Consider the following 26,443-nt stretch of genomic DNA (forward strand, 5'->3'; position numbering starts at 1 on the left):
TGTATTCCGAATTCTAAGACCAGAGATGGTCATGCAAGCCTATTCCAAACGCCATGTTCTTACCCCCATCTAACCCGTGCCAGTCAGAGTACATGTTTTTTCGATCATTCGTTTGCGTCATGAACTATTGGTGATCGTTGATGTTGTGCAAACTCATGTCTTGCGTCTCTCTGATACGGGTTTGCGACTCATCCGTGGATCTCCTTTCAAAGTCGCCGGGGCGGCCAGTGCCACCACTACCGATGTCGGCATGGCCGTTTATCGGGCTATCTTCTTCCGCGGGAATGACGTTGCCATGCCTGTCAACTTCGACTCCCTTGGCCGCCATTCGAACTTGGCTTTCAGTTGCCGCACCGTGCATCACAGCTTGCCTGGCGCTCTCCATAACCTTCAATTTTCTACTCTCGCCACGAATGCGCTCAAGCCGGCGGAAGTAGTCGTCATCCACAGGAGTGACGTACTTGCCACAGAAGACACCGACCTCGAATTTCTGGGTTGCAGGGTCGCGAGGCGATAGAGAAGCGCAAGCAGCCTCCAGGTCATCCAGAGTCTGATAGATGACTGCGTCCGCTCCGATCTTCTTGGCAATCTCGGGCGAAGAACGGTTGTAGGCGATCAGCTCGGACGTCGAAGCAAGGTCGATACCGTAGATGTGTGCGTTGCTAGTCTCAGAAGTCAGTACTGGTTCGAAACCATTTAAGCTGGAGCGAACTTACGTGATGGGCGGGGCGCAGCTGGTGAAGATGACCTTCTTAGCGCCGGCTTCCCTGGCCATCTGGACGATCTCACGACTTGTAGTGCCTCTGACGATACTGTCGTCCACAAGAACAACCACTTTGTCCTTGAAATCAGACGGCTTGGCATTGAGCTTTGCGCGGACACCCTTTTGGCGCAGCTTCTGGGTGGGCATGATGAAGGTGCGGAAGATGTATCGGTTCTTCACGAAACCTTGAACGTAGCGCTTCTTCAGACCGGCGGAGACACACAGAGCAGAGGTAATGGCAGTTTCAGGGATGGGCATAATGCAATCAACCTCTGCGAGACCCTCGGGCCCGAGCTCGTTCTTGATGGTCTCAGCAAGCTTGTAACCCATCCTCCGACGGCTCTCGTCGACGTCGATGCCATCCATGACCGAGTCAGGGCGAGCAAAATAGACATACTCGAAGATGTCGGGGGTGTAGCCAAGCTGAGGATGGACCTGACGGAAGATGGGCTCTTTGCCCTTCTCAATGATGACTGCCTGACCAGGGAGGATATCCTGGAAGGTGGTGTAACCGCACTGCGTGAGAGCAACAGACTCAGAGGCCATCATGTAGTCGGTCCCATGACCGGATTCTGAAGGCTTGGATCCCAAGACCATGGGACGAATACCGTACGGGTCACGGAAGCCAATGAGACCGAAACCCGCAAGCATGGCAGTGCAGGCCCAGCCACCGACGCAGCGCTTGTACATCCTCATCAGAGCACTGAAGCAGTCCTCGGCGTTGACACGAGCCTTGCCAGTCTCGTTGAGCTCATTGGCAAAGCAATTGAGCATAAGCTCGCTGTCGCTCTCGGTGTTGATGTGGCGGTGGGCCTCCTGGTCAAGGAACTGCCTGAGCTCGGGGGCGTTGATGAGGTTGCCATTGTGGGTCATGCAGATGCCGTACGGGCTGTTGACGTAGAAGGGCTGGGCCTCAGAGTTGGCGCTGCTGCCAGCGGTAGGGTAGCGGAGGTGACCCAGGCCCATGAAGCCGGGCAGATCCGCAACCCTCGAGCCGTCGTGGAACACCCTGGACGCCATGCCGTTGCCCTTGCACTGATAGAAGCGACCACCGGCCGCACAGGTAGCTATACCGCAGGCGTCCTGGCCTCGGTGCTGGAGCAGGTATAGGGCATCGTGGATCTCGACGGCGGCCGAGGTGGACGCGGGGTCGGCGTGGATAACGGCGATGATACCACACATCTTGCGGGTCTGACAGACTGTTTGCGCGCCATGTTAGCAGTGCGCCGGCAGGTGGTGGTCGTATGGGGAAGTGTAAGAGCTTTAGATCAGAATGTGCTGTCTCCGCAACTTTGAGCTCGGAAGTCTAACATCTATAAAAATAACACTAGATCATCATGATAGGGCAGAAGAAATGAAGCGCCTGTAGTCTACTGACCTCACGGCGGGAAACCGGCTGGAGCGCTGCGGGGCTCGACCTGGAGGGGCTGTTGAGGACGGCGGAGAAAGTTTTCTCAGCGGTACCGGAGAGCGCAGCGGGATGGAAGGAGGCCGGGCAAAGCAGGCGGCCTCAACGGCAACAACAGAGACGTTGCGAGAGGCGACGAGGGCCAAGAAGCGATTGGGTTGTCGGATGCCATTTTGAAAGGTTAGGTTCTGAGGGCGCAAAGCGGCGCAAAACTTTATGAACTACCGGGCAGCGCACGCGACGCTGGCGGAACTTCTCGGCTCGCCTGAGCCGGCCCGACGCAACCTCCACACGGCGCCAGCGCGGTGTGATGACTTCCCCCCGCTGCCCGCTCGACCAATCTTTGTACATAATCCGCAGGATGCCTGACCGTGAATAAGCCCGCCTGCCATTGGCCTCGCTCCGATTTTCGCAGCGCCGCCAAAAGCGCCCGCCGACCACGCCCGCTCGCTCCTCTGGTCCGCCAACCGCCAACCGCGAACCGCGACGCGTCCTCAACCGTGGCGCGCTTCACCGCCCCGCGCGCGACCGCCAATTTTGACAGCGCCGCACATGATGGTCCACCAAATATCAACAACAGCGTCCGATTCAGCCAAGCGCCGCCGGCACGTGCAGCAATCAGGTCAAGTGGGTGTAGGCCAATGCGTTCAAATTGGCCAATGAGAAGGCTCGACGCCGCATGAATGCATGCCGCCAGACGCGCCGATGCATCCCCCGCCGGCCATCTAAGACTCCAGCCTCAATGCTGAACACGATAGTAGCGTTTGCGACTTGGGTCATTGACGTTTCGGGTGATGTCTCGAAACTTCGTCGTAGAACAGTGAAAGTAGCCAGAATTAAAGGACTTGGTGAATATCAAAGTGAAGCCTTTGTTGCTATGAGAGGACCATTTTCTTTCTGGCTTGAAGAACCCAGCATCCCGAAATCAAGCGCGACGTCCACAGCCAAAGCACCAACTTTGTCTCTAGCATGAGAACAAGCTGTTTGCCTTCCAAGACCGCGCTCCTTCAAATAATCCAACAGTACGAATGTTGCTCATCAACTATGTTAGTCTTTGAAGCGCTAGGAAGCTTGGGACGCCTCAAGACAATCACTGTACGCACAACTTCACTTCCGCCTCTGTCCTCTTCACTTCACGTGTCAGCACCAGCCACCCTGGTTTTTACACTTGCAAAGAACCCACCGGCTGAATCTCACTTAACTTCTTCAACCACCCTCCAGCTCTGTCCGCGCACAACCCTCCCCCTCTGCGAACCTTCCACCACGACATCGCTCAGCAAAGCACCTTGAATGAGAGGCCCGTAAGATTTACACACTGCGAGACTGGCATCATCGGTCACTCGAGCTTTCACTACCACCATGGAGTCCACTGAGCGCGACTTCAACGACGATGATGGTGAGCTGTCATCCCCACTTAGCGATTGGAGCGATGCGCTAATGTTCTTATAAGTTATAGATCTAACTCCTCCAAGCGCGGCTCTCCGTGACTTCATCATTATAGATGATGAAGACGAAGATGCCAGCCTGTCACCTGAAGCCAGCATTCCTCAGGAAGCTCGTGCAAGACCGGCGCCAACGCGAAACCAACCCCCTACGTGGCCAGAGGAATACATCACAAGTTGCACGTTAATCGGTGAAGAGGCACGGGCACGAGGCCCAACCGCTTCCACGATCAGAATGGGAGACACCGTCGAAGTCATGACAACGCAGCCAAACAGCCCTGTACGAGCCGGAGATTTCATCAGGGTGATGAAGATTGTCGAGAACACACAGTCCGGCAGAATCAGCTTACGTGGCCTCCTCTTTAGGAGGAATCGGTACCTTCAACCAATGCTTCCGCGGAAACTGAACGAGGTGTACCTATTCTACACCATCGACGAGAATGATCCGCGCCCGTATTTCGTTCAAGGAACGGAAGAAATTCAACTAGAGGACGTCCTCCAAAAGCGCCGGCTGATAGTGACTCAGCACGCGTACCCGGCGCTTTCATTTCGCGACCATACCCATTTTCACTCCGACCACTCTAACGCTGAGGCGATCAGGGACAGCATTGAGGGGCATGATGTGCTAGTATGCCGTCATATGTTTGCCTACATTTACGGCGAAGGAGAAAGGCACCGGGCTCGCCGAAGACCCCATCAAGGTCTTCTCCGGCACATCTCATCAGAAGAAGCTGACGCTGGTGATGGGATTCTGACTGGGAAGTCCGCCGTCCATATCAACCTCGAAGACTCTGACGATGACGACGTCACTTTTGAGCACAACATGCGGCATGGCCCGAACCGCCTCGGTAAACTCACTTTTGGAGACGCCTTTCAGGGAGGCGGGGGTGCTAGCTGTGCCGCAAAACTGGCAGGTCTGAAGGTGGTCTGGGGATTCGACCACGATGCTCCTGCTGTGACGACGGCCTTACACAATTTCCGTCGAGCCCGAATTGTCCACTGCGAAGCAGCGGACTTCCCGCCCCGCGGATTTGACCCCAAATGCGATATCTTGCATCTCTCTCCGCCATGCCAAGCCTTCAGTCCGGCTAACACAAGCCCCAATGCGCGGAGAGATGAGGCCAACACGGACGCTTTATTTACAGTTGGTCCCATCATTCGAGCTGCCAAGCCACGTATTGCCACGCTGGAAGAGACCTTCGGCCTTCTAACACGAGAAAGGCATACGCAGTGGTTCGGAATTCTACTGAACATGATATACGATGCAGGATATAGCATCAGGTGGTCTATCATGAACACGCTCGAGTATGGCGTCCCTCAGCCACGGAAACGGCTGGCATTGGTTGCGGCAGCGTAAGTCTCAGTAGCACCTCTAGATGGGGATCGGAGAGAAGAGGAGCTGATGACGTTGCAGACCGGGAATCCCCCTACCAGATTTCCCCAAACCGACTCACGGTGAACTCGGTTCTGGCCTGCCCGGTTTCGTGAGCGTCAGAGAAGCCATCGGAAACATACCAAGGACAACGGCCAATCACGATCCGATGTCCGCAAGACAGATCTTCCGAGAGCCATGGGATCCAAGTTTTCCTTTCAACCGTACCATAATGACCTCAAACTCGGATGTCTACCACTGGAGCGGCCGGAGAAGGTTCACGAACAGAGAGCTCGCTGGAATACAGGGCTTCCCGCATTCGCACAACTTCTTTGGCTCACATAGCCAGATCGAGAAGCAAATTGGTAATGCTGTGCCTCCGTCATGGTTCAAGCTTATCTTGGAGGAATGCGTGAAGGTCCTCCGGAAAGTGGACCGCAAGGAGGGTCGTGGAGCAAGAGATGATGAGAACGGGGGTGAAACTGACATGTCCTCTTCAAGGACGCTTTTGCGCGCGCCGTCGGTGTCTTTTCTAGGACCAACGGGAGGCTCAGCTGAGAATCCCATTGTCATCATCGATGACAATATTATCGATCTTGACTGAATGGTATTCAGACATGGTGGTTGTTTTTCAGAGTCACGAGAATTAGAGGAAGAAAAGTATGGGTTAAAAAAGGGCGGTAAGAGCTGAGACTATGGGCAAAGAGAGCGTGCGAAGAGGGGTTTCATTTTCCTTGCCATAGTAATGTCACCGAGGTTGCGCCATCGCGGCGCACACATGGCCCGCTGATGAGGGGCGGAAAGAGCGGTTGGGTCTGACGTCGGGGATTCTCACGTAGGTGCAGTACAAATGAATGAGCTTGCGGATTGAGTATGACAAAGGAATCGGGATGACAGTTGCGTGCTGCGGTCACCTAGTCATGCGTTCCGGGGGCGTCCATATCTCACGCTTCACTGTCGTCATTGGGACTGGAGACTTGCACAACAGCCGCTGCACCGAGCCTCCTTCCAGTAACCGCGGTGGAGGTGGTCTGTTACCGCGCAGCGTGCCAGCCACGCGTGTTATTGTAGCAGAGCTATAATAGCGCCCGAGGACAGGAGACAGAGCAGCCAATGTAGCGGTGCGCCAGTCTGGGCTTCAGATACGCGTCCGCTCGGGATTGGCAGGAAGGCAGCGTACCTAGGAAAGCGGCCCTGAGCTCCCGGGCGTTCTGGATGACAGCGGACCTGCCTCCCGCACGCATTAAGTCTCCGGCTCGTGCCACAGGCGCGCACTGTGCAACCCTGGGCCCAGGCGGTGGGGAAGGCAATCGCTGATGCGCGCCTTCCCAGCGAGCATCCCAGGATTCGCAGCGAGGTGCCTGACGCAGAGCGGCCATGGTTGGCGCCAGCGTCGGGCACGCGCAGCGCCTCATTCCCAGCGAACCGGCAGCGTCGCCATCATCTGGCGGGCGTGCATCGGGCATTATTACTACGTATTGCCTCGCCGATGAGCGGCGGGGCGGCGGGGTGAAGTGCCGGGCACCAGCTACGTCATCGCCTTCTGCGCATCCATGCCGCCCGTCGCCGCCAGGCCGTCGCAACGCGGCCATCGGCCATCGGCCATCGTGAGCACCTGCTGACCGCACGGTCCCGTACGCCCCAACCGCCGCTTCTGCTTCTGCTCTTGCGCCCTTTCACTAACTGCCCTGCTCACGACATCACTGCGCCGACCGACATCCATTCCCCCATTTCTCCCTCACATCGCCACTCGCTGGATGCTTCTGCACCCCTCACTCACTGCCACCTATCCGCGTCTATGAAGCACTCGATCTGGCGCATGACTGAGGCCTCTCCCGACCATACCCTGCAGGGTCCCTGTGCAAGTTGCAGGGGCTGACCGCCGCCCTTGTGCCCTCACTCGCGCCAGCCGCTTAGCTCCAGATTCCTTGCGCCTATCACCAACCACCCACCCTGACGTACCCGCCGCTTTGCATCATCATATAAACCACACCATCCGTCTTCACCGCCACCTTTCACATTGGCCTACTTCAATCCCAAAATGGCAGGTCTGGCACTCAAGGCGATATCATACGGTGCCGAGCATATTCCGGACAAGCTCTTCGAGGCCATCCCCGGCGGCTACTTCAGATCGCAACAAGAGAAGGAAGCAAAGAAGCGCCGCAAGGAAGAAAAGAAGCGGGAGAAGCGCCGCGCCCAGAGCGAGGGCCGCGGTCGCAGGCAACGCTCGCCTTCGCTGACCGAGTCCGACTACTACTCCTCGGACTACTACTCCGAGGACTCCGACTACGACCGCCGTCGCCGAAACCGCCGCAGCAGTGACACCGGCCGGGGCCGTGACCGTGGCCGCGAGCGTGACCGGGATCGCAAGCATCGCCACCATCATCACAAGGATCGCTCCTGGTCCAGAGGCCTCGATCATCATGATTCGCCGCCTTATGCAGACAGGTCCAAGTCACTGGGTCCTACCCAGGGCTTGCACATCCCTCCTCCTCCGGTGCAGCCTTTCCCGCCCGCTCACCTAGCTGGCGAGAACTACGCTCACCCGCAGCCCTACAACGCGGCTCACAACCACTACGCTGCAAAGCCTTACAACCCGGCCGACTACGTCCCAGGCGCGATGAACGTCTCGGAATACACCAACGGACAGCCTGTGCCAGTGAATACTCAGGCACTTGCGCAGGCTCCAGCTGCGAGTCAACCACCGGTAAAGCAACCCTATGCTATCTCAAAGACGCCTCACTAACATTTGCAGGCCGCTGGTTACTACGGCACCCAGTTCCCGCCACCTCCGTCCGGATCTCGCTCTTCGCGTGGTTCATCAGTCGACTCCCGTGGCCTCCAATCTGGGCCCTACATCCCTCACAGTAACATCCAGGCAATTCCAGTTCCGAATGCCACTGCCGGGGCTCCGGGCCATTCGCCCTACGGAGCCAGGTTCCCATCTGCGGCAAACACTCCTCCGTTCGGCCACACCCCCCCTCAATATCGGCCCCAGAACAGCTCTCCTTACCAGCCCAACTACAGCCCGAGCTATCCCATGCAGCAGCCTCACGGCTATGGCTCTCAGCCAATCTCCCGCCATGGCAGCATCCACAGTGGAAGTCCAAATGTATATGGCGGTCAGGTCGGAGACGGCGCTCGCTCTCATGACCGCCATCGCCGTCATAGCATTCCCACGAATCCCGATAGTCGCATGGCTTACCGCACTCCCTACCGCAGCAGGGCTGGATCTTCCACGACCAGCACAAGCAACAGCGTTCGAGGCAGCAGAGCTGATGCCATCCACGAATTACCCAACCTGAACCAGGGCGATGGAATTGATGACCATGGACAAGCTTTCGCTGTTGCTGCTCCGAGGGAATCAGAGGCCGGTGTTGCCATTGAGGCCGCTTCGGAGGGCGTCAACACAGCCGAAGCTTTGAAGAAGCGTCATCAAACCAGAGCGGGTCGTAGGTCTCACGGCAGTCGTCGGGCTATCAGGAGCGCTCCAGTGGATGGTTACGGCAGCGCCTGAACCCATCCTCATTCTTCTGCCTTCCCTTAGCACCTGCACAGAACTTGAGCGGATTACGATTTTTCTTTTTCTTCCCTTTCTCCTAACCTCATACAAAATTGCTCGGATCTTCTATTAACGCTTCATGCATAGCGATGCGCGGTGAGCACTTCTTCAAGACTGGCATTGCGTAGCTCCACAGCTGCCTCTCTACCCCTTTGACGAACTCATTTCTTTTCCTTCATTCTGTGTACGACTAGCCAATTCCTTTTCTCTGCTTCTTTTTGGCGGCAGCACCTGGACATGACTTTCTGCAATATTTTCGGGTTTCAACATTTTGGGAGGTGAAGCTTCCTTTTCTTTCAATACGAGCAAGAATGAGGGGTATGAGGGTCTATCGATACGAAGTCTAGACTCTAGATGGGGGTGGCGCGGTGTTGTATCTGTTGCTCGTGGCTTGGTGTTCGGTCTGCGTAAGCGGCATGAGAATCATGATTACGACCTTTGACGAGTCTATGACAGTAGACACATTTCATAGATTAACCCATGCTCGAAGTTATGTTTTCTCTTCCTGTGCTTCGTACGAGTCACTGGTGACACCGGGGTCGCGATCTTCAGCATGCCACTGCCACAGTCTCGGCGGGTCATCCACAAACAACCCCCGCACCTGCGCCTCGCTGCTCGCCCTACCCTTGACCACATCATCCGCGTCCCCAAACTCTCGCGGCACTGCTTTGTGGCAATCGAGCCTGATGTCTTCTTCATGTCGGCGGACGTGTCCAAAGCGAGGATGGACACTTTGGTGTGGCGCGTACATGGCGTGAGGCCGGCTGAGGGTTTCGAATAAGTGTTGTTCCCCGGCGAGCTGGAGTATGGGGCTACGAGAGAGCGGGAGATGTCAGGCTGTGGTAAGTAGTCTAGCAGGGCTTCTTCGGAATCATGGTTCTGCCCACCACGATGCTAGCCGTTTCGGGGCTACCAGCTGTGGAGAGCAGTTGAAGGCCCCGGAAATCCTCAAAACCACCGCCCTCGAGAGCCAGCTCATATCGATCGGCCGCCGCCAGAACCGTCCGGCTCACCAGCGCCAACATCTTCTCCTCGCCACATGGGCCCTCGGCAACGGCCATGGCCAGGTCCAAGTGCTTTAAAACCGCAGTCGCACAAGCGATTGTCGTTCCGCACATCAAGCAAGCCAGAAACTTCTTGGCCTCTTGCTCAAAAACCTGCTCGGTGTAATCCAAACTCTTCGAATCCACGACCCCGTGAGATCGGAGCCGTTGTAGAACGGCCGGTGACCCGCCCGAAGATCCTCTGGCCGCGTACTGCCTCAGCGCCGGTTCTGCAAACCGATGGGCGAAGAAGCGATGTAGTAAGTCTTTTTCACTTTGCAATGCCCTACCAGACCCGACGAAGGGGCCAGAAGGCGCCGACAAGACCACATGTCGCACGAGGTCGACGCCGCTCTCGCTGACTTCCACAAGATCCTCCAACGCCGCCAGGTCATGGATCTCGAGCAGCCTGAGCACCACCGCTTTGCGAAGGCGGCTCGGCTGCGCGTCCACCCCGGAAGTCGAAACCTCAGCAGTCGAGCGCTCCTCCGCTGGGCGTGTACTACTGCCCACGTGCACGATGGAATCGTAAGCTTCGGATATGCTGGCCGGGCTTTCCGGTATCCACGGCTTGTCGGAGTCCGAGGCCATGGTCGTCATCATGCTCCTTGGTATTTTCGGCAGGATACCCGCGGAACCGCGGCCTCGACCGCTTTTGATCCGGACCTGCTCGCAGGCGTCCTCCAGCAGCTGGTGGAACGACAGGTTTCGCACGTTAAGCGGCACGCGGTATCCGTCAATGTCGGGGAACACGGCCAAGACGTAGTCCCGGGCCTTGGATGTCCTGCGGTTGCTTTTCCAGGCGTCGCGGATCGGCATGTAGCTGCTGGCTGCGGGGCCGGCGTGGCCGCTGTAGTTGGTGACGTCCACGCGGTGCTTGTACATCAGGTCGAAGTAGAAGCATTCGGAGGCGATGCCACCGTCGTCCGGGATTCCGTGGTATGCTAGCTTGTCGGCTATGAAAGTAGCGACTTCGTCGCGTTTGGCGACGGCCTGCTGTTCGGACAGCCAGCGGTCTCCGTCATGAGGCGCCGCTGGGGCGGTCGAAAACCGGGCGCACGCAACCTCGTTGAGGATGATCATGCGGAGTTTCATCGCATAGAGCCCTTCTTGTCGTGTCCACAGCCGGTCGAACCATGGGTCCATGAGGACGAGGTTGGGGCACTTTCGCGCGTGGGCTGCTTCCTCGATGCCGAAGACGTCCGTGTCGAGAACGCTCTGTTCCGCGACGTCGGTCGCCTGTTCTATCCAGGAACTGCATACAGGCGATTCTATGAGAATGACGACGACGGAGCTGGACCTGTAGATTGCTGGGATGGCCATGAGCTGAGCTGAGATCGGGATGGGCGAGCTCGGACTTTGATCGATGCAGAAGAGATCGAGCCAAAACCACCCGGCGCCGCATATGTCGGGTCGGCGAAGAATGTGCAGGAGGTCTTTTTTTCCCGGGCTGAGCTTCACAGGCCCTACTCCGTCGATGTGCACAGTGTTGATCGTAGACGGGTCCCCCCACACGTGGGAGATGGCGACGTACGATTCCGCGGTGATCAAAGCCTGCTTCCGTTCGACGTATAAACTCTTGTCGTCTCGCTCGCGCACGCGAGCCAGATAGAGTTCCATTTTGAATGTACTGCGATGCGAAACCCCGCACCGCGGGTATAGGAAGCCGCTGTGGGATTTGACACCGGTTGGTGTTCTTGCGGCAGAATTTGTGCGCAGTGGGGGCTCAGTGTCGAAGAGATATCTTATGCCGCGACTTCAGGTGAGAGTCTATTGACTGACGTGGCTGCGGGGCCTGCTGGCCCTCGGAGTGGGGTCCGTCGCTGCAAAACAATGCTTATACGCCACTCTACCTGAATTGTAAAGGTATCGTAGGGATATATATTTGATATTTCCTTCTTGCGTTTCACGTGCGGAGTACAACCATGGGTCGTTGCAGTCGAGGGGCAGTCAACAGCCTGTGGACTTGTAGTCATTAGCTCTATTTGCGATTGTTTCTTTCACATACGACCATAGGTCGCAGAATATAGGGCTTCCCGTCCGCTCAGCCGTACTCAAGCTGCGAACCGGCCGATTAGTACTCAAGTGGGTGACCATTGGGGAATCCCGGCTGTTGTATGTTTTGTTTTTGCTCCCACATTTCGTTTTCTTTTGACCGCCTCGTGGGCCGCGCTAGTAGCGGTCGCTCTCGGTTCGGGCGGGACACTCAGCAGCACTATAGGCAAGCAACGTTGCCTAGCTGTTGGGGCCCCACCTGTTTGCTGCTCCGTTGAAGCAGTTTCCGATTGATTTTTGGCAAAGACCAACTAGCGGTTGGGAGATTAAGGCAGATCACGTATTTGCACAGATTGCTGTCTCAGCATTCCGTTACAGGGCGTAGCAGTGCATGGTCAGGCAGAGGAGTTTGGGTGGAGTGAAACTCGGAAACTTGATCGAACAATAGGTTTGGAAAACGCTCGCCGCCAGCCAACATCCCCGCCAACCCATCGGCAGCCGGACGCAGCGCTATCAATTTTCACCCGTCCCAGAGCACCACACCGATTTCTCTAACCCGCTTTCTTTCTTCTTTGGACGGCTCCTCCTCTCCATCTAGCACCTCATCAGCCCGTCCCTTCACATCGGAATTGAGAATTCCAGACAGCAACAAGCAGCCTTTCTACCAAAACCGAGCAGCCAACTCTTCAGCGAGATCCTCCAACCGGGATGAAGAGTACCATTCCCCCTTCTGTCTGGCCTCCAGGTCCGACGGCCGCTGCCGCGTCGTCCGCCGGCACGAATCGAAATAGCAGCATCCGGCCGAGTGAGTCAACCGCAACCGCTCGAACAGCGAACAACGAACGAACATCGGCACCAACCAGCCCCATGCCGGCGACGAGAAGTCGAGACCGTCGCTCCGTTCCGCCGGCCTCAAGCTTTCGGCATCTTGTTTGAAGGCGGCGAGGGCCGGGACGCAAAGGCCGGCGCAGCAAGGGGCATTCGTCGTGGTCTTGTCCGCTACGGGACAGGTAGATGTCCCAGAATTTGTCGAGCAGTTTGCTGGCGTGGTGGAAGGAATCGTCGGGTGGTAGTGGTTGTGAATTGTACCAGGATGTGTTGTGCATGAATGTGTGGAGGTTGATTTGTGACGTCGTGACACCTTTACTTGTCACCCACAGCAACAGGTCGACGCTGTCTTGAAGGATGTGGTAGGCATACCGTTTGTTGAAGTCGATGTTCCCGGTGTCAGATCGGAAGCCGGCGTCGTAGATCAAATTGGCCGCAAATGCATTTGGAGCAACGAGTTGGCTGAAAAATGAGATGGGGCCTGATTCGGGGTTGAAGTACGAGAAATCGAGGCTGTTGGGGATCGAAACCGAAGCGTTTTTCATGGCCATGTACGTTTCGTAGATCGAGGGAATGTCCAGGAGGGCACTGGCTTGACATCCAAGATTTTCGAGTTCTGCACGGCCAGTCGGAGGCTGAATGAAGTACGGTGTGCCTCAGCAAAGTGCGGTGAAACAACGCAGAAGGATCCTTGTCAAGAATCATGTGGACATCCGACAAAGACTTGCGAAGTATTGCACAGTGAAGATCATTGAGCCCACAATCTACGGAGCATTAGTCAATGGGAGCTAGTACGAGACGTCTACCATGCTTTGTACCCCCAAAAAATTAGAAAAGAGAAAAAACATATACGAACCTTTAGCAAGGTCGTGATCGTATTGAAACAGACGGTACAGGAAAGCTGATAAGCCCTCAAAGGCTTCGTACCATACAGTTTGTTTGGAGAAGATGTGTTGTAGATCCTCCTCAAACTGGCAAATGGAATTCGGATGGCTTATGAGACCTTTTCGAAGACCTTTGTACAGCGGGACCTCATGTGGGCGTTCCAGATAGAGTATTTTCTCCATCAAGATAAACGAAGCAGTTCTGTTACGTGTTAGAACGATCGGCGGAGATATGGTTGCTAAAACGGGCACACTCACTCTCCATGCCTGCCCATTTCGCCTACTGGCACTCCAGCCGCTACGAGGCCCATTACCAGCTCTTCCATAGCCAATGAATATTGCCTGTGAGTAGCGACACTCTTGGAATAGTCGAAATTAGGTTCATGGTACTTCAGTGCACGCTGTATTTGATTAGCAAATGTTTTTTGTCAGATATAAGGCCCTCAGCCAGTACTGAAAAATGTACGGCGTCGTACCTTTTTTCAAGTCCGACATTTTTCATCCGGATTACTTCAGCCCTACATGGAGCAGTGTGTTACCATCGGCATCGACGTCGGTGGGTGCGCCTCTCCCATCTCTAAACATCTCAAGAATCGATTGCCGAATTTGTCTGACAAAAATCCCAGGCTCACTTTCTGAAAACGCATGAAGAAGACGATGAGTTTGTTTGAACGTAGGGTGATCACGTGGCACAACAGCCTTGAATTGTAGGCAGGGGCTTATTGAAAATGTCCCAAGGGCTTTGTTGTAATTCAGAGCTGCGTTGACATTCCACGATCTTGAACAAGTTCCAGATCTGAACTTGAATCCAATCGATTCGTCGAGGGACTCAGGACCGCGATACGGACACTCTTGGGAATGGCACATCATTGTTTTGCTTTCTCGGAGGAGAATGAGAGGTCCAGCTCGGTATACAGAACGTCGTAGTCTCACACGTTGTTTACATGAACAGAGAGACCAGCTGTGTTGCCGACTCGAAGTGTTCCGGTTCATTGGGGGCCGGATTTGAATTTTGTTTGCGTGGTGGGTGGCTCGGCGGCAGAATTGGCGGTCGCGTCTGAGAGTCTGGCGGATATTCCTTACTTCTCCAGTCCATTTCCTAGCACCATACCACTCCTCAACATACACATCCATACGTACAGATACAAATACAGAAGCAAGAGAGAAGTAATGCATGGTATCAACTCTAACAACCCCAAATCTGATAGAAGCCCTCCCCCAGGTGCAAAGACAGACAAACAACGCCAACGCTATGCGAAACCCAGACCGAAGCCAGCCACCCTACTAATCATCCGCCTATCTCTGGCAAAAAAGGAAAAAGGACATGAGACCCTCTCTATATGCCGCCGTGAAGAACAGACCAGAACAGGACGGGAAACTTTTTCATGAGTAGCGAGCACCCCCGCCATTCGTAATGTATGGTGGGAAACGTGTATGTATGTTGGGAATGAGACGAGTTGAGATGAGATGAGATGAGATGAGAGCACATATCCTCCCCGTCTGAACGAGGGAGGGAAAAGGAGAGAGAGAAGAACCCAGGGTCGAGCGATTAGCGCGGAAGGAACCAATCAAGTGGAAGAAGAAGGCGCAGGCCCCGTCGACTCCACGCCGTTCGCGTTCGCGTTCGACGACGACTGCTGCCCATGACCATGCCTATGCAACGACGACCTCCTCGCCGCCTGCAACTCCGCATTCACGCCCAGCGCCTGCTGCGCATGCATCTCCTTCAGCTTCTTCAGCTTTTCCACCCTCTTGACATCGCCCGCGCCAAACGCCGCCGACGCCGTCGACCCCGAGGCTGTCACGCCCGCCGCGGCAGCGCCGACGGGAGGTACCCTCGGGGGCATAGGAGTGTTGGGCGACGACGACGAGAGAAGCGCCTGCGGGCCGAGCTCGCGCCAGGACGAGCGGCGGGTGCCGTGCTCGCCCCACATGGAGACGCGCTGGACGCGACGCAGGCGGCCCAGGCCGAGGTAGCTGGTGAGGAGCGTGGCGATGGCGCACCAGCCGCTGACGCCCCAGAAGCCGAGGTCGGATTCTTCGATGAAGTTCTTCAAGTTCATGCCGTAGAGGGCGGCAACGAAGGTGCCGGCGGCTATGCCAACGGTCCAGACGGAGAATTTGAGGTCCAGGAGCATGAGAGAGTTGCGATTGGCGTCGAGGATGGCTTTGACACTGTAAGGGTGCGGGTTAGTTGGTGAGGTCGCTCGGAGGAGGGGTGTTGGAGGGGTTCTTACATTTCCTCGGTGTTGCGAATGTTCGAGACCAGGTTCTCGGCGGATTGTACGATCTCGTCGGCGATCTTGTGGTACGATTCCAGCAGCAGTTCGACTTCGGCGTGGTCGTGCTCGCCGCGCTCCTCGCCGGTTACCTTTTCTGTGAGATACATAGACGCAAGGTCGTCGTCGGCCTCAAGGAGCTCTTCCAAAGCGTCTCTCACGAGACGGGCCTGCTGTTCGAAGGAACCGAGTTTTTTGGAATAGACGAGCAGGTATCGCAGCTTGTCGCGGTCGATGTCCTCCTCCAATTCCCGTAGGACGCGTACAACGGGCTCGCGTACGCCCTCAAATTCGCTTTCCAGACCAGTTGTCACGCTAAGAAGAACGGCTTCCAAAGCGCGGAATTCATAGGGCAGAGAGCCGTTTTGACGCAAGTCTTTCTGCCTCAAGCGTCCTTCCAGATCGTACATGAACAGCGATTGAGCGTACGAATTGGTAGTTCCGTACGCATCGAATACGAGCACGCGGTTGTGCTTGATCAGAACGCGCAGATGAAGGAGGTTCAACAGGATCGCGGACGGACGGACGAGGATGTGCGGGAGCGTGGAGGAATCGATTTTTCGCAGGTCTCGAGGAAGAAGTCCGTACTGGTAGCTGTCAGCAACACTCTTTCTTAGCGGCGCATGTCCAGAGCATACCTTTGCAATCAGTTCGCTCTTCCTGAATTCACTGTTCACAAGTGTAATGTTTCCGTTGTCATCGAATTCGGTGCACCTAATGCGTGGTTCGTTGATCGGGCGTAGAACCCGGCCCAGATTGCCGTGTTCATCCGGAGCATAGGCTTCGGGATGACGGGGGGGTAAGTCATTGGGCTGAAGAGGACCAGCGCCAGACTTGCGCTGTTGCTTTTTCCAGAAGAAATCGGCGGAAGATGTATTCGTGAATGCGCGATGCGGAGCGAAGCAATCGGCTTGCTTTTTCCGGGGTACGAGGGACAACGGCTCCGCCGACGACAGGAAAGTTGGGCATGACGCAGTCGACGGACGAGAAAGCGCTTTGTGGAATGCACGAGCGGAGTTTGCTGTTTGAAGCGGGCGCGCTGAGGGCTGGTGGATGTTTGTCGCGGCGAGCGAAGAGTCGAGACGTGCATGAGAAACGGAGGCGCAGCGCGGCGGCGCAAAAGAGGTGGCGGTTGGCAGCCTCGACAGAGTGGATTGAGCCCTTAGGAAGCGCAGAAGGGCTGGCGAAGGAACAGCCGCATGTCGAAGAGAGACTGGAGGCATCTCTGTGTAGTGTGCGGCTTCACCCAGCAGCCATTCGGGTCGAGGTTGGACGGGCGCGCTGTAGGACCTGATCAAAAGAAAATCGCGCCGCCGGAAGCTCAGAAGCAGAATGACGCTTCCCGAACGGTCCGTGCGCGAAATCACGTGCTGTGTGCCTGGACCTGGGATTTCTTCATGCATCGCATCTGTATTATTGCAAACCCTTGAAAACTAGTCTTGAAACGACGGGTATCTAATAATTCCTGGGGACTCCGTAGTACACCGTTTCTGCGCCATCCAAATGAGATCCTTTGGTCAGGCAACTATTCCTCTGCGTCCGCTGCAGCCTGGGCTTCAGCCACTAGTTCTTCCTTGTTACTTGCAGCTGCCCTCAATTGATCCATTAACCAGCGGCCTTTCTTTTTATCGCGGGCCCGCTCAGCCCAGTTCCATAGCATCGGATCAAAGTACTCGATCTCGCTGCGCAAGCTCCAAGTGAGCATGCTCTCCACCAAGTCCTCATTGCAGCCACCATCAATGACCGCGCGCCGGAGCAGGCTCTGAGGTATCTGAGTATCCGAAGCAATAGCAATACAGATAAGCCATTTCGCAATTTCAACGTTCTCCGACTCCTTGTCCCTGGCGACGCCCATAAGACCCTCGATGAGAGTTTCGGACGAAGTCGAGCTGTCGTGATCGATGCCAAGGTTCTGAATGAAGAGAAATCGAAGCATCAGGTGTTTCTCATAGTCCCATGGACCCTTGAGAAGCTTTGCCGGCAGCGGTGTTTTCTCGTGCAACTTCAGGAAGGGAGGGATCTCCTCGGCAAGCTCACATCCAAGGTTGAAGCGGTCCAACACGTCGAAGTCGGAGTCGCGCCGCACCAGTTCTTCCAGAGTAGCTTCGGGCTCCTGCTCTTGCAGCCACGGCCACGCGCCGAACTTCTCACATGCTTTGGCGGCATATTGCTTGTAGAAATCCCAATCGAAAAAGCGCAGCGAGAGCAGCTTGCCCTGCATTTCCGGAAGGTCGGCACTCTCTGTCCGCTCCTCATCGTCCGGCCAATAGAGAGCGCGCAGCGAGAACTCGAGCTTGATGTGGTCGCTGTTCAGCTTGTGGAGCAGTTCGATGCTTGCGATGGGAAGGCTCATGTTCATGCTCTCGAGGAAAATCTGCTGCAGCACCTCAGCTGGCAAGCGCTCCAACGGCGATAACTTCCTCCAGTATGAGGACCTCCGCTTCTTCTTCTTTATCAAGGGCGTTTGGGTGCCGTCAGGTAGAGTCGACAGCTGGGTCTCTGTCTGCGTCTGCGTCTGCGATTGCGAGGCCGAAGCTTGGAAGTGCTCAGGCCATGGAAGTGGTAGGTCCCACTTAGTGACTGGCCTGGCGGGGATCTCTTTGCCTGGAGGTAGTATCTCCCTATCTGGGTGCCATTGTTGCTGTAGCTTGACGTATTTCGGCTTCCACGCGCGAACCGGAGACAACGGACGGGTGCGCGGTCGGCCTGGGCGACGCTTCTTGGCTGTGGGTGCATCTGGCGGTGGATCGGACCGCGCTTTTCGTTTGCCTCGGATGCGCACCGCGGTGAGCTCCATGGAGGGCACGGAGCGAGAGTGTCGCGGTGTTCGCGACAGTGACGTTGTGGAGATAAGAGGCCGGTGTTAAGCGCAGACTTTGGCGCCACCGAAAATTTTGGCTCGGGGGTCCGCACGGGAAGGTTTGCCGACTGCATTCTCTGGCATCTCAGTAGCATTGCATTTTCAAGTATTACCAGTGGCTGAAGTCAAGAGAATAATCATGTGTAGAGATCTGGAAGCTGTCTTCGAGCCATGTCCGTTCCAAGAGATGGCTGCTTGCTAGGCATCGTCTTTGTCGGCCACGACTTTTGTCAATTCACATCTAAAGATGGCGCCGGCCGCTGCCTCTTCAGTTTTCAGCGTCTTCATCACGTCTTGCACGCCAGCTGACGGCTTTAGCTTCGCAGCAACATTTGCCCTGACCCGTCTTTTATTGTTGATACTGAAGGATCGCGGCCAACCGGGCTTCAAAGAGCATGGGAAATACGCCAGAAACCCAGGTCGATGCTACCACCGTTGAAAATGGGAAGAAGGCCTTCCAGCCGCGCGACATTACACACGAGCCCTCCACATTCTCTCTCCCGGACGAATCGTGGACTTCCATGTTCGAAACGGCATGTGCTTTTGAGCCGGAATATTACCAGCGCGTCATGCTGAACCTCATTCGTCACCCGGAGATTGCATCAACCTACCTTTTTCGCGCCGAAATCTTCTATGATAGCTTCAACGACCCAGAGGGAAAATTCGTCAAACATATCAAGGCCGATTACCAACCACTCCCATGTCACGTACCAGGCTACCAATTAGAACAGACCATCGTGCGGCGTATGATCCCGCGCAATCCACAGCGTGACAACCCTCTGGTTCAAACCTGCCACGTCTTCCAGAAGAGAGACGACGCCGGCTCTGTAAGGAATCTTGTAGTCTACATCCCCCACGCCCAGTCCGCATCCGAAGTTCCCTTCTACCACCCCACCGTCGCCGCCCTCGCTTTCCTCCATACCTGGCCGTCATCCCACCCCACTCCAAATCCCTCCCCCAACGCCTCCCCAACAACCCTCGGCCAGTTCTCCATCCACTACCGCCTCTTCCCCACGCACCCGCTGGACAACCGCCTCACTCGCACCGCGCTCAGCCTCCTCACCCTCATCAACAAGCACAGCCTCGGCCAGAAGGCCGGCTACACTAAACGCGTCCACCACGACCAAGTCATCCCGCAAGCCCGCTTCCAGGACACCTACACCCGGCTGAAGACGGTATACGCCAAGAACTTGATCGACGGCTGGGTCGAGCAGACGCCGCCGGGCAAGCATGTCTTCGAGGATCTGGGTATCGCAGCATTCCTGCTCGAGCTGTGGCGTGACATGTACGCCACTCCCATCGCCAACGACGCCAGCGGCGCAGGCAAGGAGAAGAGAGAAAGTGACGAGCAGCATCCGGCACAAAGCAAAGACGACAAAGAAGCGGCGAGCATCAAACCCCCCTTCCCGGGCTTCGTCGACATCGGCTGCGGCAACGGCGTGCTCGTGCACGTCCTGCGCAGCGAAGGCTACCCCGGCTGGGGCTTCGACGCCCGCCGCCGCAAGACGTGGGACACGTTCCCGCCCGCCGTCCGCGACGACCTGAAGGAGATGGTTCTCGTGCCCGAGTCCTTCACGCGTGCTGCTGGTGCCGCCACCTCTGCCGCCGCTGACGCCGCGACCACCCCCCTCGCGGACCTCAAGCTCTCAGACGACAACGCTACCGCTGGCGCCCCCGCCTCCTTCTTCCACAACGGCATCTTCCCTCCGGGCACCTTCATCATCTCCAACCACGCCGACGAACTCACCCCGTGGACGCCCCTCCTCGCTTTCCTCTCCTGCTCGCCCTTCATCGCCATTCCCTGCTGCAGCCACAACTTCGCCGGCGCGAAGTTCCGCGCGCCGGTACAAAAATCCGCCTCCGATAGAAAGGAGAAGGAGAAGGCGAAAGAAAAGAGGGAGGAAGAAAGAGGCGGTGCAACAGGCTCGCTCGCCGCCGGTAATAAGAAAGGCAACGGTGGGAAAAACCAGCAGCCCTCCGCGTATGCGACGCTGTGCGACTGGGTCGCGCGGTTGGCGGAGGATGTGGGGTTTGTCCCCGAGAAGGAGATGTTGAGGATTCCGTCGACGCGGAATGCGGGGATTATTGGGAGGAGGAGGAGGGGGGAGAGGCGTGGGGACGATGAGGGCGAGACGCAGCTGGATGATAGGCTGGAGGTTGTCCGGAAGCTGTTGGTCAAGGAGATGGGCGGGAACGTGGATGGGGCCGGGGGGTTGGAAGGTGTTGGGAGGGAGTGGGTGGAGAGGGCGGGGAAGTTGGTGAAGGGGCAGGGTGGTGGGCATTGAGTGGGAGGGTGTTGATGGGTGTGTGGTGTGAGAAGCGATGATTGGACATTCCCATCTTAATCGGCGAGGAAAGGCTTTGCAGTGAGTAATCAAGCACTTCTCTTTAGCCCGTCCGCAATGGACGTTCGACTTTCAGTATGTTGATTATGACCGGGACAGGGTAGAAAACAACTGGGTTTGACACATTACGGAGCCACTCAAAAAGCGAAGATAACCTTGATGAAGGACGACAGCTGCAAGGCAATCATTCAGATGCTACGTGACAGACTGCCCTGGCTTGCAGCGTGGCTGCAAGAAAAATGGGGCCAAACAGGATGTCAGCCAGCCTTTCGGTTGATTATGAAGCAGCCACACCTCACTTCTGGACCCATCCCGGACCAACCGCTGTAAGAGATGACCAGCACTATATTTTTTGTTGCTGCTGCCTCGTCGACCCCGCCTTCTGCCTAATTTCAGCTCTTGTAATTGGTTACTCAGTGGGCAGGCTGAGGCTCAATGCGGCGAACCAGAAAAATCCCCCGGCTTTTATGACAGCTCATATATGCTTTGCGCTCAGCACCCGATGGTCAGCGCATGGAACCTTGCTTTTCCGACACGATTGTTCATTGCTACAGTAACCTGATTGGTAGCTTGCCGTTCAGCCTCACGTTTTCTCCAGCGCAACATTTGCCCGTGTGGAGCTGAAGCAGCAGTGGCGAGCTGAGATCTTCAGCCGTTCTGCTTTCCAGTTCTCTCTCGGTTGCTTATATGTATTGCGCCTGCTGCATGTGTTTGCTAGAGTGTTGGGCCTACCTCCAAAACATCAGATATGGCCGCTGAGCAGGGTCGGACGGCTGATCCGGACTTGGTCCGGCTTTGGCATGATGCCATCGAAGACTTCAAGGGGAAGGCTCAGGCATCGAAAGACTGGGATGTTTTGAAGACGATCATCGACACTCAGAAGCATCGTAGCTGGGTAGACATCAAACAGGATCCTGAGAGCTGGAAGAATACGTTTGAGAAGAAACGGCATCCACAGGATCGTCTATCCCGATTCCGAACAGCGACGAACAACATCTTCTCAAGCCTTGAAAAATTCGTCGGCGTCTTTGGTTTCGCTGTCGAGGTCACAGCTGCAGTGAGTTAACAGCGATCGACCGCTCATTATTTTTCTCTTCCTTTATTGACAATAGCAACCAGGCTATTCCCCAGGCAGCGCCGGCTTCCTTCATCATTCAAGCTTTTTCAGCCATCATGGAGTCATTCAGCCGGGTTAGCGATGCCTTCGACAATTTCATGTCATTTTGTGAGAGCATGAGCGACACTTTCTGTCACCTTGGGGAACTCGAAGGACAACTCAGTGAGAAACCAGTCCTCTCAACAGACATTGTGCAAGTGTTCCGATCCACACTTCAGCTCTGTGCCGTAGCTATTCAGAAGCCAGACAAACGGATCAGTAAGTACTTGTTCTGCATACATTCAGCTGGCAAAGTTGCTGAAGTTCCCCACACAGAAATATGGTACAAAAGTACCTTCAAGGGGGGCGATAAGGAATTAGATGCAGCCTTCGAAGGCATCAAAAAGTCAATTAATCGTCTGGACCTTGGGTTGCGCGTTGCCTCATACGTTACCCTCCAGGAACTCAAGAAGATGCACGCAAACGGATCGGTGGAGATGAACAAGACTCTCAAAGCAATTCAATTGAACGTTGACGAGTCTGACAAATACGACAAGAAGCAGCTCGCAGAAATCTCGCAATACTTGGCAACCATCGACCAGGGCTCTATGCGCACTGAGAAGCAGCTTTCAGTGATCATACAACAGCTACAACGCACCGCAAATCCAGCTCGGGGTGTTCAAGAGAGCGGCAGAAAAACCAAGAAAAATCTGGCAACCAGAAAAGATCAAGTAATCGCCGCGCTTGAAGAGGAACTATCCTCGCTCGATCTAACAGAATACATCCAAGACCAGGAGGAATGGCTTTTCGCTCCATCCTGCGACTGGTTTCACGACCGTGATGAGTACAAGCAGTGGTGCAAAGACCCCGAAGCCCGCATTTTGTGGGTTACGGGAAAGCCAGGCTGTGGCAAGACCTTCTTAGCTCTGTCGACCTTGAAGAGGCTTGAAGGGCAGAACGAGAGTGTTGGCTACTTCTTTTTCCGGGAGGACAGAGTAAGACAACGTGAGCTTGATTCTGCACTCGGAACAATGGCAGTTCAAATAGCGAAATCCGACACCTACTACTCCCGAAAGATCAGCGCAGACCTGAAGAAAGATGGGAATCCGAAAGCCAATGGCCAGGGCAGCGCCGACTTGTGGAAACGACTTTTCGCCAATCAATTCACCGAAGAGATGACGGATCCCGTGTTCCTAATCTTCGACGGCATTGACGAGGCGAGCAAAGATTCTCAAGAAGCGCTATGCAGTATACTTGCAAAGATTGCTGAGGGGACTACACGAGTCCATGTTCTGGTTACCGGGCAGGATGCCTCAATCCCTGTTCAGGCAGAGCCTGGAACAAAGGTTGTCGACATGTCCGGTTCTGGTCTCAAGAAAGCTTACCGCTTGCTGTGCTCGGAACGCATTGGCAAGAGTATGCGACGGCTGAAGAAATTCAGCAAACCCACGAAGCGGAAGATAGCCAAAGTGTTATCGGAGAATGCGGATGGTAAGTCTCGAAGAGGTACCCAAAATATAAAGACTAATTGAAGCTAGGAATGCTCTATATTGAGAACATGCTCTGCAGACTGGAAGCAATCGGGCTTGAAAAACCAGTCCTTGACGAGATCAGCACCCAGGTCCCCGAGGACATACATCAAGTATACGAGCTGATGCTTCGCGATTGTCGCAAGGGACGAAATGAAGATCAGGCGAAAGCGCTGCAAGACGTGTTTGCTTGGCTCGCGTTTGCAAGACAGAGAATGACCCTGCAACAAGCGGCAGCCATTGCCCAACTTTCGCTACAGGACAAAAGTTCCCATCTCGTCATCGAGCATGAGATCGTAGGGAAGCTTTCTGAGTAAGTCTTCCTATTGAGCCAACTCTTTGAAACAATCTGATTTGGAGCGAAGCATTCTTGAAATTGTGCGATCTGAAGACACCATCCAGAAGAGCTTTGATGACCAGGAGACACCTGATGTTGAGGACGGTGGCCATGCGTCAGATGAATCAGAAGAACTTCTCACCTTAGCTGATGATTTCAAGCGACCAATCCAATTTCAAGAGAGGAGCTTGCGGGATTTCTTCAAAAACGTGCCAGATGGAGAAAAAAAACTTCGACAGACACCATATGCAGCACACCTCACTATCTTTTTGATGTGTGCAAAAATAATCACCAGACCGCAGTCCGCCGAGGAGGAAGATTCATCGACTCCCGATGCGCAGCTGGAAGCGTATGCATCCGACTTCTTTGCAGAACACCTGACCGAGATCAGCCCAGGAGGACGTAACAGTATGCACAAGATCCCAACGCAAGACAGAAAGGACGTGGTCGAAGCTCTTGCAGGTATTATGACCAACAAGAACAATGTCTGCGCTCGGCTTGAGAGACATGCTCAGAGGGTGTTCTCGAAAATCTCGAAAGACGGTGACTGGCGCTCTACTGTGCGCGAATGGGCTGACATTCCATCGGAAAGTTTTCATGACTACGGTTTGTCCGAAGAAGCAGCTCGATGGGTCTCATCTGTCAAAGCCGAGCACAGCCTTGGAGAAATGATGATTCCACTGGCCAAGGGACATGCGGAAAATCTCATGAGAGAGTCAAACCCTTGGCAAGCCCAGGAAATCTACAGATTCGCTGCCGACGCATTTCTTTTGGTATGTACGCCTGAATGGCCGTTGGACAACTCGCCACTGAACTATTTTGCAGACCAACATGTGCACTGAAGCCATGAGGGATGAATCTTACGATATCAACTCCAAAGATTCTGTCGATGCTATCCTCAAGAGCCTCTTCAATACCATAACCGTTGATGATGAAGGATTGGCGAATCGCGCTATCGGCATGATTCAGTACATTCTTGACCACGCCGATGCAGATGTGTTGCTCAGGGCCGTCGAAGGGTGCAAGAAGAGGTTTGACAAATCTTCTTGCTCCATGGTTCTGGCATACATAAGCTTTCTCGAGAACCGTTACACGGAAGGGATGAAGCACGCCGAGCGGGCTCTCGAATTCCTGCAACAAGCCGAACAAGAGGATGTCTCCGCACCCGCTCTGAGAAGCCGGAAAAGCAGTGCTCTTGTGGGCATCGCAGTAATGAAAGCCCGGCTGGTCAGCGATGGAGGAGATACAGAACTACTCAAAGCAGTGGTTGACTGTCTGCATGATGCTTTTGACGTGTCTGAAGAATATGCGTATCCGGAAGCGCTGTCCCTTCTGATTTCAAGTGCAACAGTGCTCAACGGGGTTGAGAAATTGACAGAAGAGTTTGGAAAATGGCCAGAGAAACATCAAAGAATGTGGCTTGATGGTGCCTTTGAAGAACAACACCAAGGAAAGCTGGACATGTTCAAGGAGGGTGCCGTTCTCTCTGGAAGAACAGATCTGATCACCCACTGGTACAAAAGACTCTGCAAGGCTCCTCGCGAGGATCCACAGACCAAAGCATGGGCAGTCTACGAGTTGATCAACACCTACAGGTTCACTCTAAACCAGCGTGACAACGCCGAACGCGAGCTAGATCTCCTCCTTCGAGCTGCCAATTCGCCCTCCCTTAGCTCGTGGTTTCACATGGCCCAACGGGATAAAGCTGACATACTCTATGATAAGTTTCGGCACAGCAATACCGTGAAAGAGAAGGAAGAGTATCTGGAGAAGATGAGAAAGCTTCTGAAATCAGAGGACAACGACAAAAGCTTCGGGCTTTATGATTCTCTCGCCTCTATCCAGCATGCCCGAATGGTGCGAGTGGTCGGAAAGCCGGCGGAGTACATTGACGTGCTGAAGCGCACATTCGACACTTGCGTCGACTCATTGGAGGACGAAATCTTGGACAACGACGGCAGTAGCTTCCGGCTCTTGGCCAAAACCCTGACTTGCCTACCTGATATGAAGCAACAAGCCAAGGTTGCATTGTCATTGCAGTTTTCGATGGTCGACACCAATCTCACGAAACTGTCGAATGAGGAGGGTCGGGGCCACGATGTAGAGGACGGCGATGCAGAATGCGATGAGAATCAGGAGCATTCTCAGGAAAGCGGTTCCGAGCCTCAGGACGAGCTGTCCAAAGTTTCCGAAGAGAGCGATGTTTACTTCTTGGAAATGGATAGGCAGTTCGCCGGAGAGCCGACCGAGGAAGACCTGAGCAAATTCTCAATCTACTGTGACGGCTGCGCCGTGGGGATCGGCTGGTGGGAAAAGCCCATGTATCTGTGTTTAATCTGCACGGACTGCGACTTATGCTCCAGGTGTCTCAAGCGGCTAAAGGAAGCAGGGGATGATCGCCCAGAGGGGTCATGGCACTATTTCTGTGGCAAGGACCATAAGTACATTCGGGGCCCTATGGATGGCTGGAAGGGCGTGAAAGACGGGGAGATTCATTTCGGCGACGAATCTCTTGGGTTCAAGGACTGGCTGAAGAGGTTGAAAAGTGAATGGGCGAGAGCATGCGAGAGGTTCTTGGCTGCCGATTCCTTTGTTCATGACATTTTCTGAGTTTCTTTATTTCTTCGTGTCTTTTCTGGAGAGACTCTATCACGGCCGCTATCATACTTCAACCAACCTCTGCTGTGCTTGTCTGATGGC

General features: G+C 55.0%; 9 protein-coding genes across 9 annotated transcripts; 4 read left to right on the forward strand and 5 right to left on the reverse strand.

The window, feature by feature from the left end:
• Positions 1–124: 124 nt before the first annotated feature.
• BKCO1_18000142 (amidophosphoribosyltransferase) lies at positions 125–1,945 on the reverse strand (the record flags this gene model as incomplete). Its single annotated transcript, XM_020271776.1, has 2 exons — positions 125–662; positions 717–1,945. 2 exons carry the CDS (start codon positions 1,943–1,945, stop codon positions 125–127), a joined length of 1,767 nt encoding a protein of 588 aa, XP_020131495.1.
• Positions 1,946–3,530: 1,585 nt separating this feature from the next.
• BKCO1_18000143 (c-5 cytosine methyltransferase) lies at positions 3,531–5,589 on the forward strand (the record flags this gene model as incomplete). The annotated part of the gene is made up of 3 exons (XM_020271777.1): positions 3,531–3,567; positions 3,628–4,966; positions 5,028–5,589. The coding sequence occupies 3 exons, from the start codon at positions 3,531–3,533 to the stop codon at positions 5,587–5,589; spliced, it is 1,938 nt and encodes a 645-aa protein (XP_020131496.1).
• A 1,437-nt stretch (positions 5,590–7,026) lies between these two features.
• Positions 7,027–8,502, forward strand: BKCO1_18000144 (uncharacterized protein; the record flags this gene model as incomplete). Its single annotated transcript, XM_020271778.1, has 2 exons — positions 7,027–7,692; positions 7,741–8,502. The coding sequence occupies 2 exons, from the start codon at positions 7,027–7,029 to the stop codon at positions 8,500–8,502; spliced, it is 1,428 nt and encodes a 475-aa protein (XP_020131501.1).
• An 896-nt stretch (positions 8,503–9,398) lies between these two features.
• Positions 9,399–11,210, reverse strand: BKCO1_18000145 (het-domain-containing protein; the record flags this gene model as incomplete). The annotated part of the gene is made up of 1 exon (XM_020271779.1): positions 9,399–11,210. One exon carries the CDS (start codon positions 11,208–11,210, stop codon positions 9,399–9,401), a length of 1,812 nt encoding a protein of 603 aa, XP_020131502.1.
• Positions 11,211–12,271: 1,061 nt separating this feature from the next.
• Positions 12,272–13,882, reverse strand: BKCO1_18000146 (uncharacterized protein; the record flags this gene model as incomplete). Its single annotated transcript, XM_020271780.1, has 4 exons — positions 12,272–13,029; positions 13,270–13,499; positions 13,556–13,698; positions 13,820–13,882. The coding sequence occupies 4 exons, from the start codon at positions 13,880–13,882 to the stop codon at positions 12,272–12,274; spliced, it is 1,194 nt and encodes a 397-aa protein (XP_020131499.1).
• Positions 13,883–14,865: 983 nt separating this feature from the next.
• Positions 14,866–16,799, reverse strand: BKCO1_18000147 (magnesium ion transporter; the record flags this gene model as incomplete). Its single annotated transcript, XM_020271781.1, has 3 exons — positions 14,866–15,472; positions 15,535–16,163; positions 16,215–16,799. The coding sequence occupies 3 exons, from the start codon at positions 16,797–16,799 to the stop codon at positions 14,866–14,868; spliced, it is 1,821 nt and encodes a 606-aa protein (XP_020131500.1).
• Positions 16,800–17,101: 302 nt separating this feature from the next.
• Positions 17,102–18,373, reverse strand: BKCO1_18000148 (uncharacterized protein; the record flags this gene model as incomplete). The annotated part of the gene is made up of 1 exon (XM_020271782.1): positions 17,102–18,373. The coding sequence occupies one exon, from the start codon at positions 18,371–18,373 to the stop codon at positions 17,102–17,104; it is 1,272 nt and encodes a 423-aa protein (XP_020131493.1).
• A 458-nt stretch (positions 18,374–18,831) lies between these two features.
• On the forward strand, positions 18,832–20,721 carry BKCO1_18000149 (trna (uracil-o-)-methyltransferase; the record flags this gene model as incomplete). Its single annotated transcript, XM_020271783.1, has 1 exon — positions 18,832–20,721. The coding sequence occupies one exon, from the start codon at positions 18,832–18,834 to the stop codon at positions 20,719–20,721; it is 1,890 nt and encodes a 629-aa protein (XP_020131494.1).
• An 808-nt stretch (positions 20,722–21,529) lies between these two features.
• On the forward strand, positions 21,530–26,353 carry BKCO1_18000150 (nacht and tpr domain-containing protein; the record flags this gene model as incomplete). Its single annotated transcript, XM_020271785.1, has 6 exons — positions 21,530–21,838; positions 21,901–22,156; positions 22,214–23,368; positions 23,416–23,719; positions 23,772–24,516; positions 24,569–26,353. The coding sequence occupies 6 exons, from the start codon at positions 21,530–21,532 to the stop codon at positions 26,351–26,353; spliced, it is 4,554 nt and encodes a 1,517-aa protein (XP_020131587.1).
• Between the last annotated feature and the right edge of the window lie 90 nt (positions 26,354–26,443).

The sequence above is a fragment of the Diplodia corticola genome (assembly GCF_001883845.1).
Source record: "Diplodia corticola strain CBS 112549 chromosome Unknown scaffold18, whole genome shotgun sequence".
Classification (NCBI taxonomy): domain Eukaryota; kingdom Fungi; phylum Ascomycota; class Dothideomycetes; order Botryosphaeriales; family Botryosphaeriaceae; genus Diplodia; species Diplodia corticola.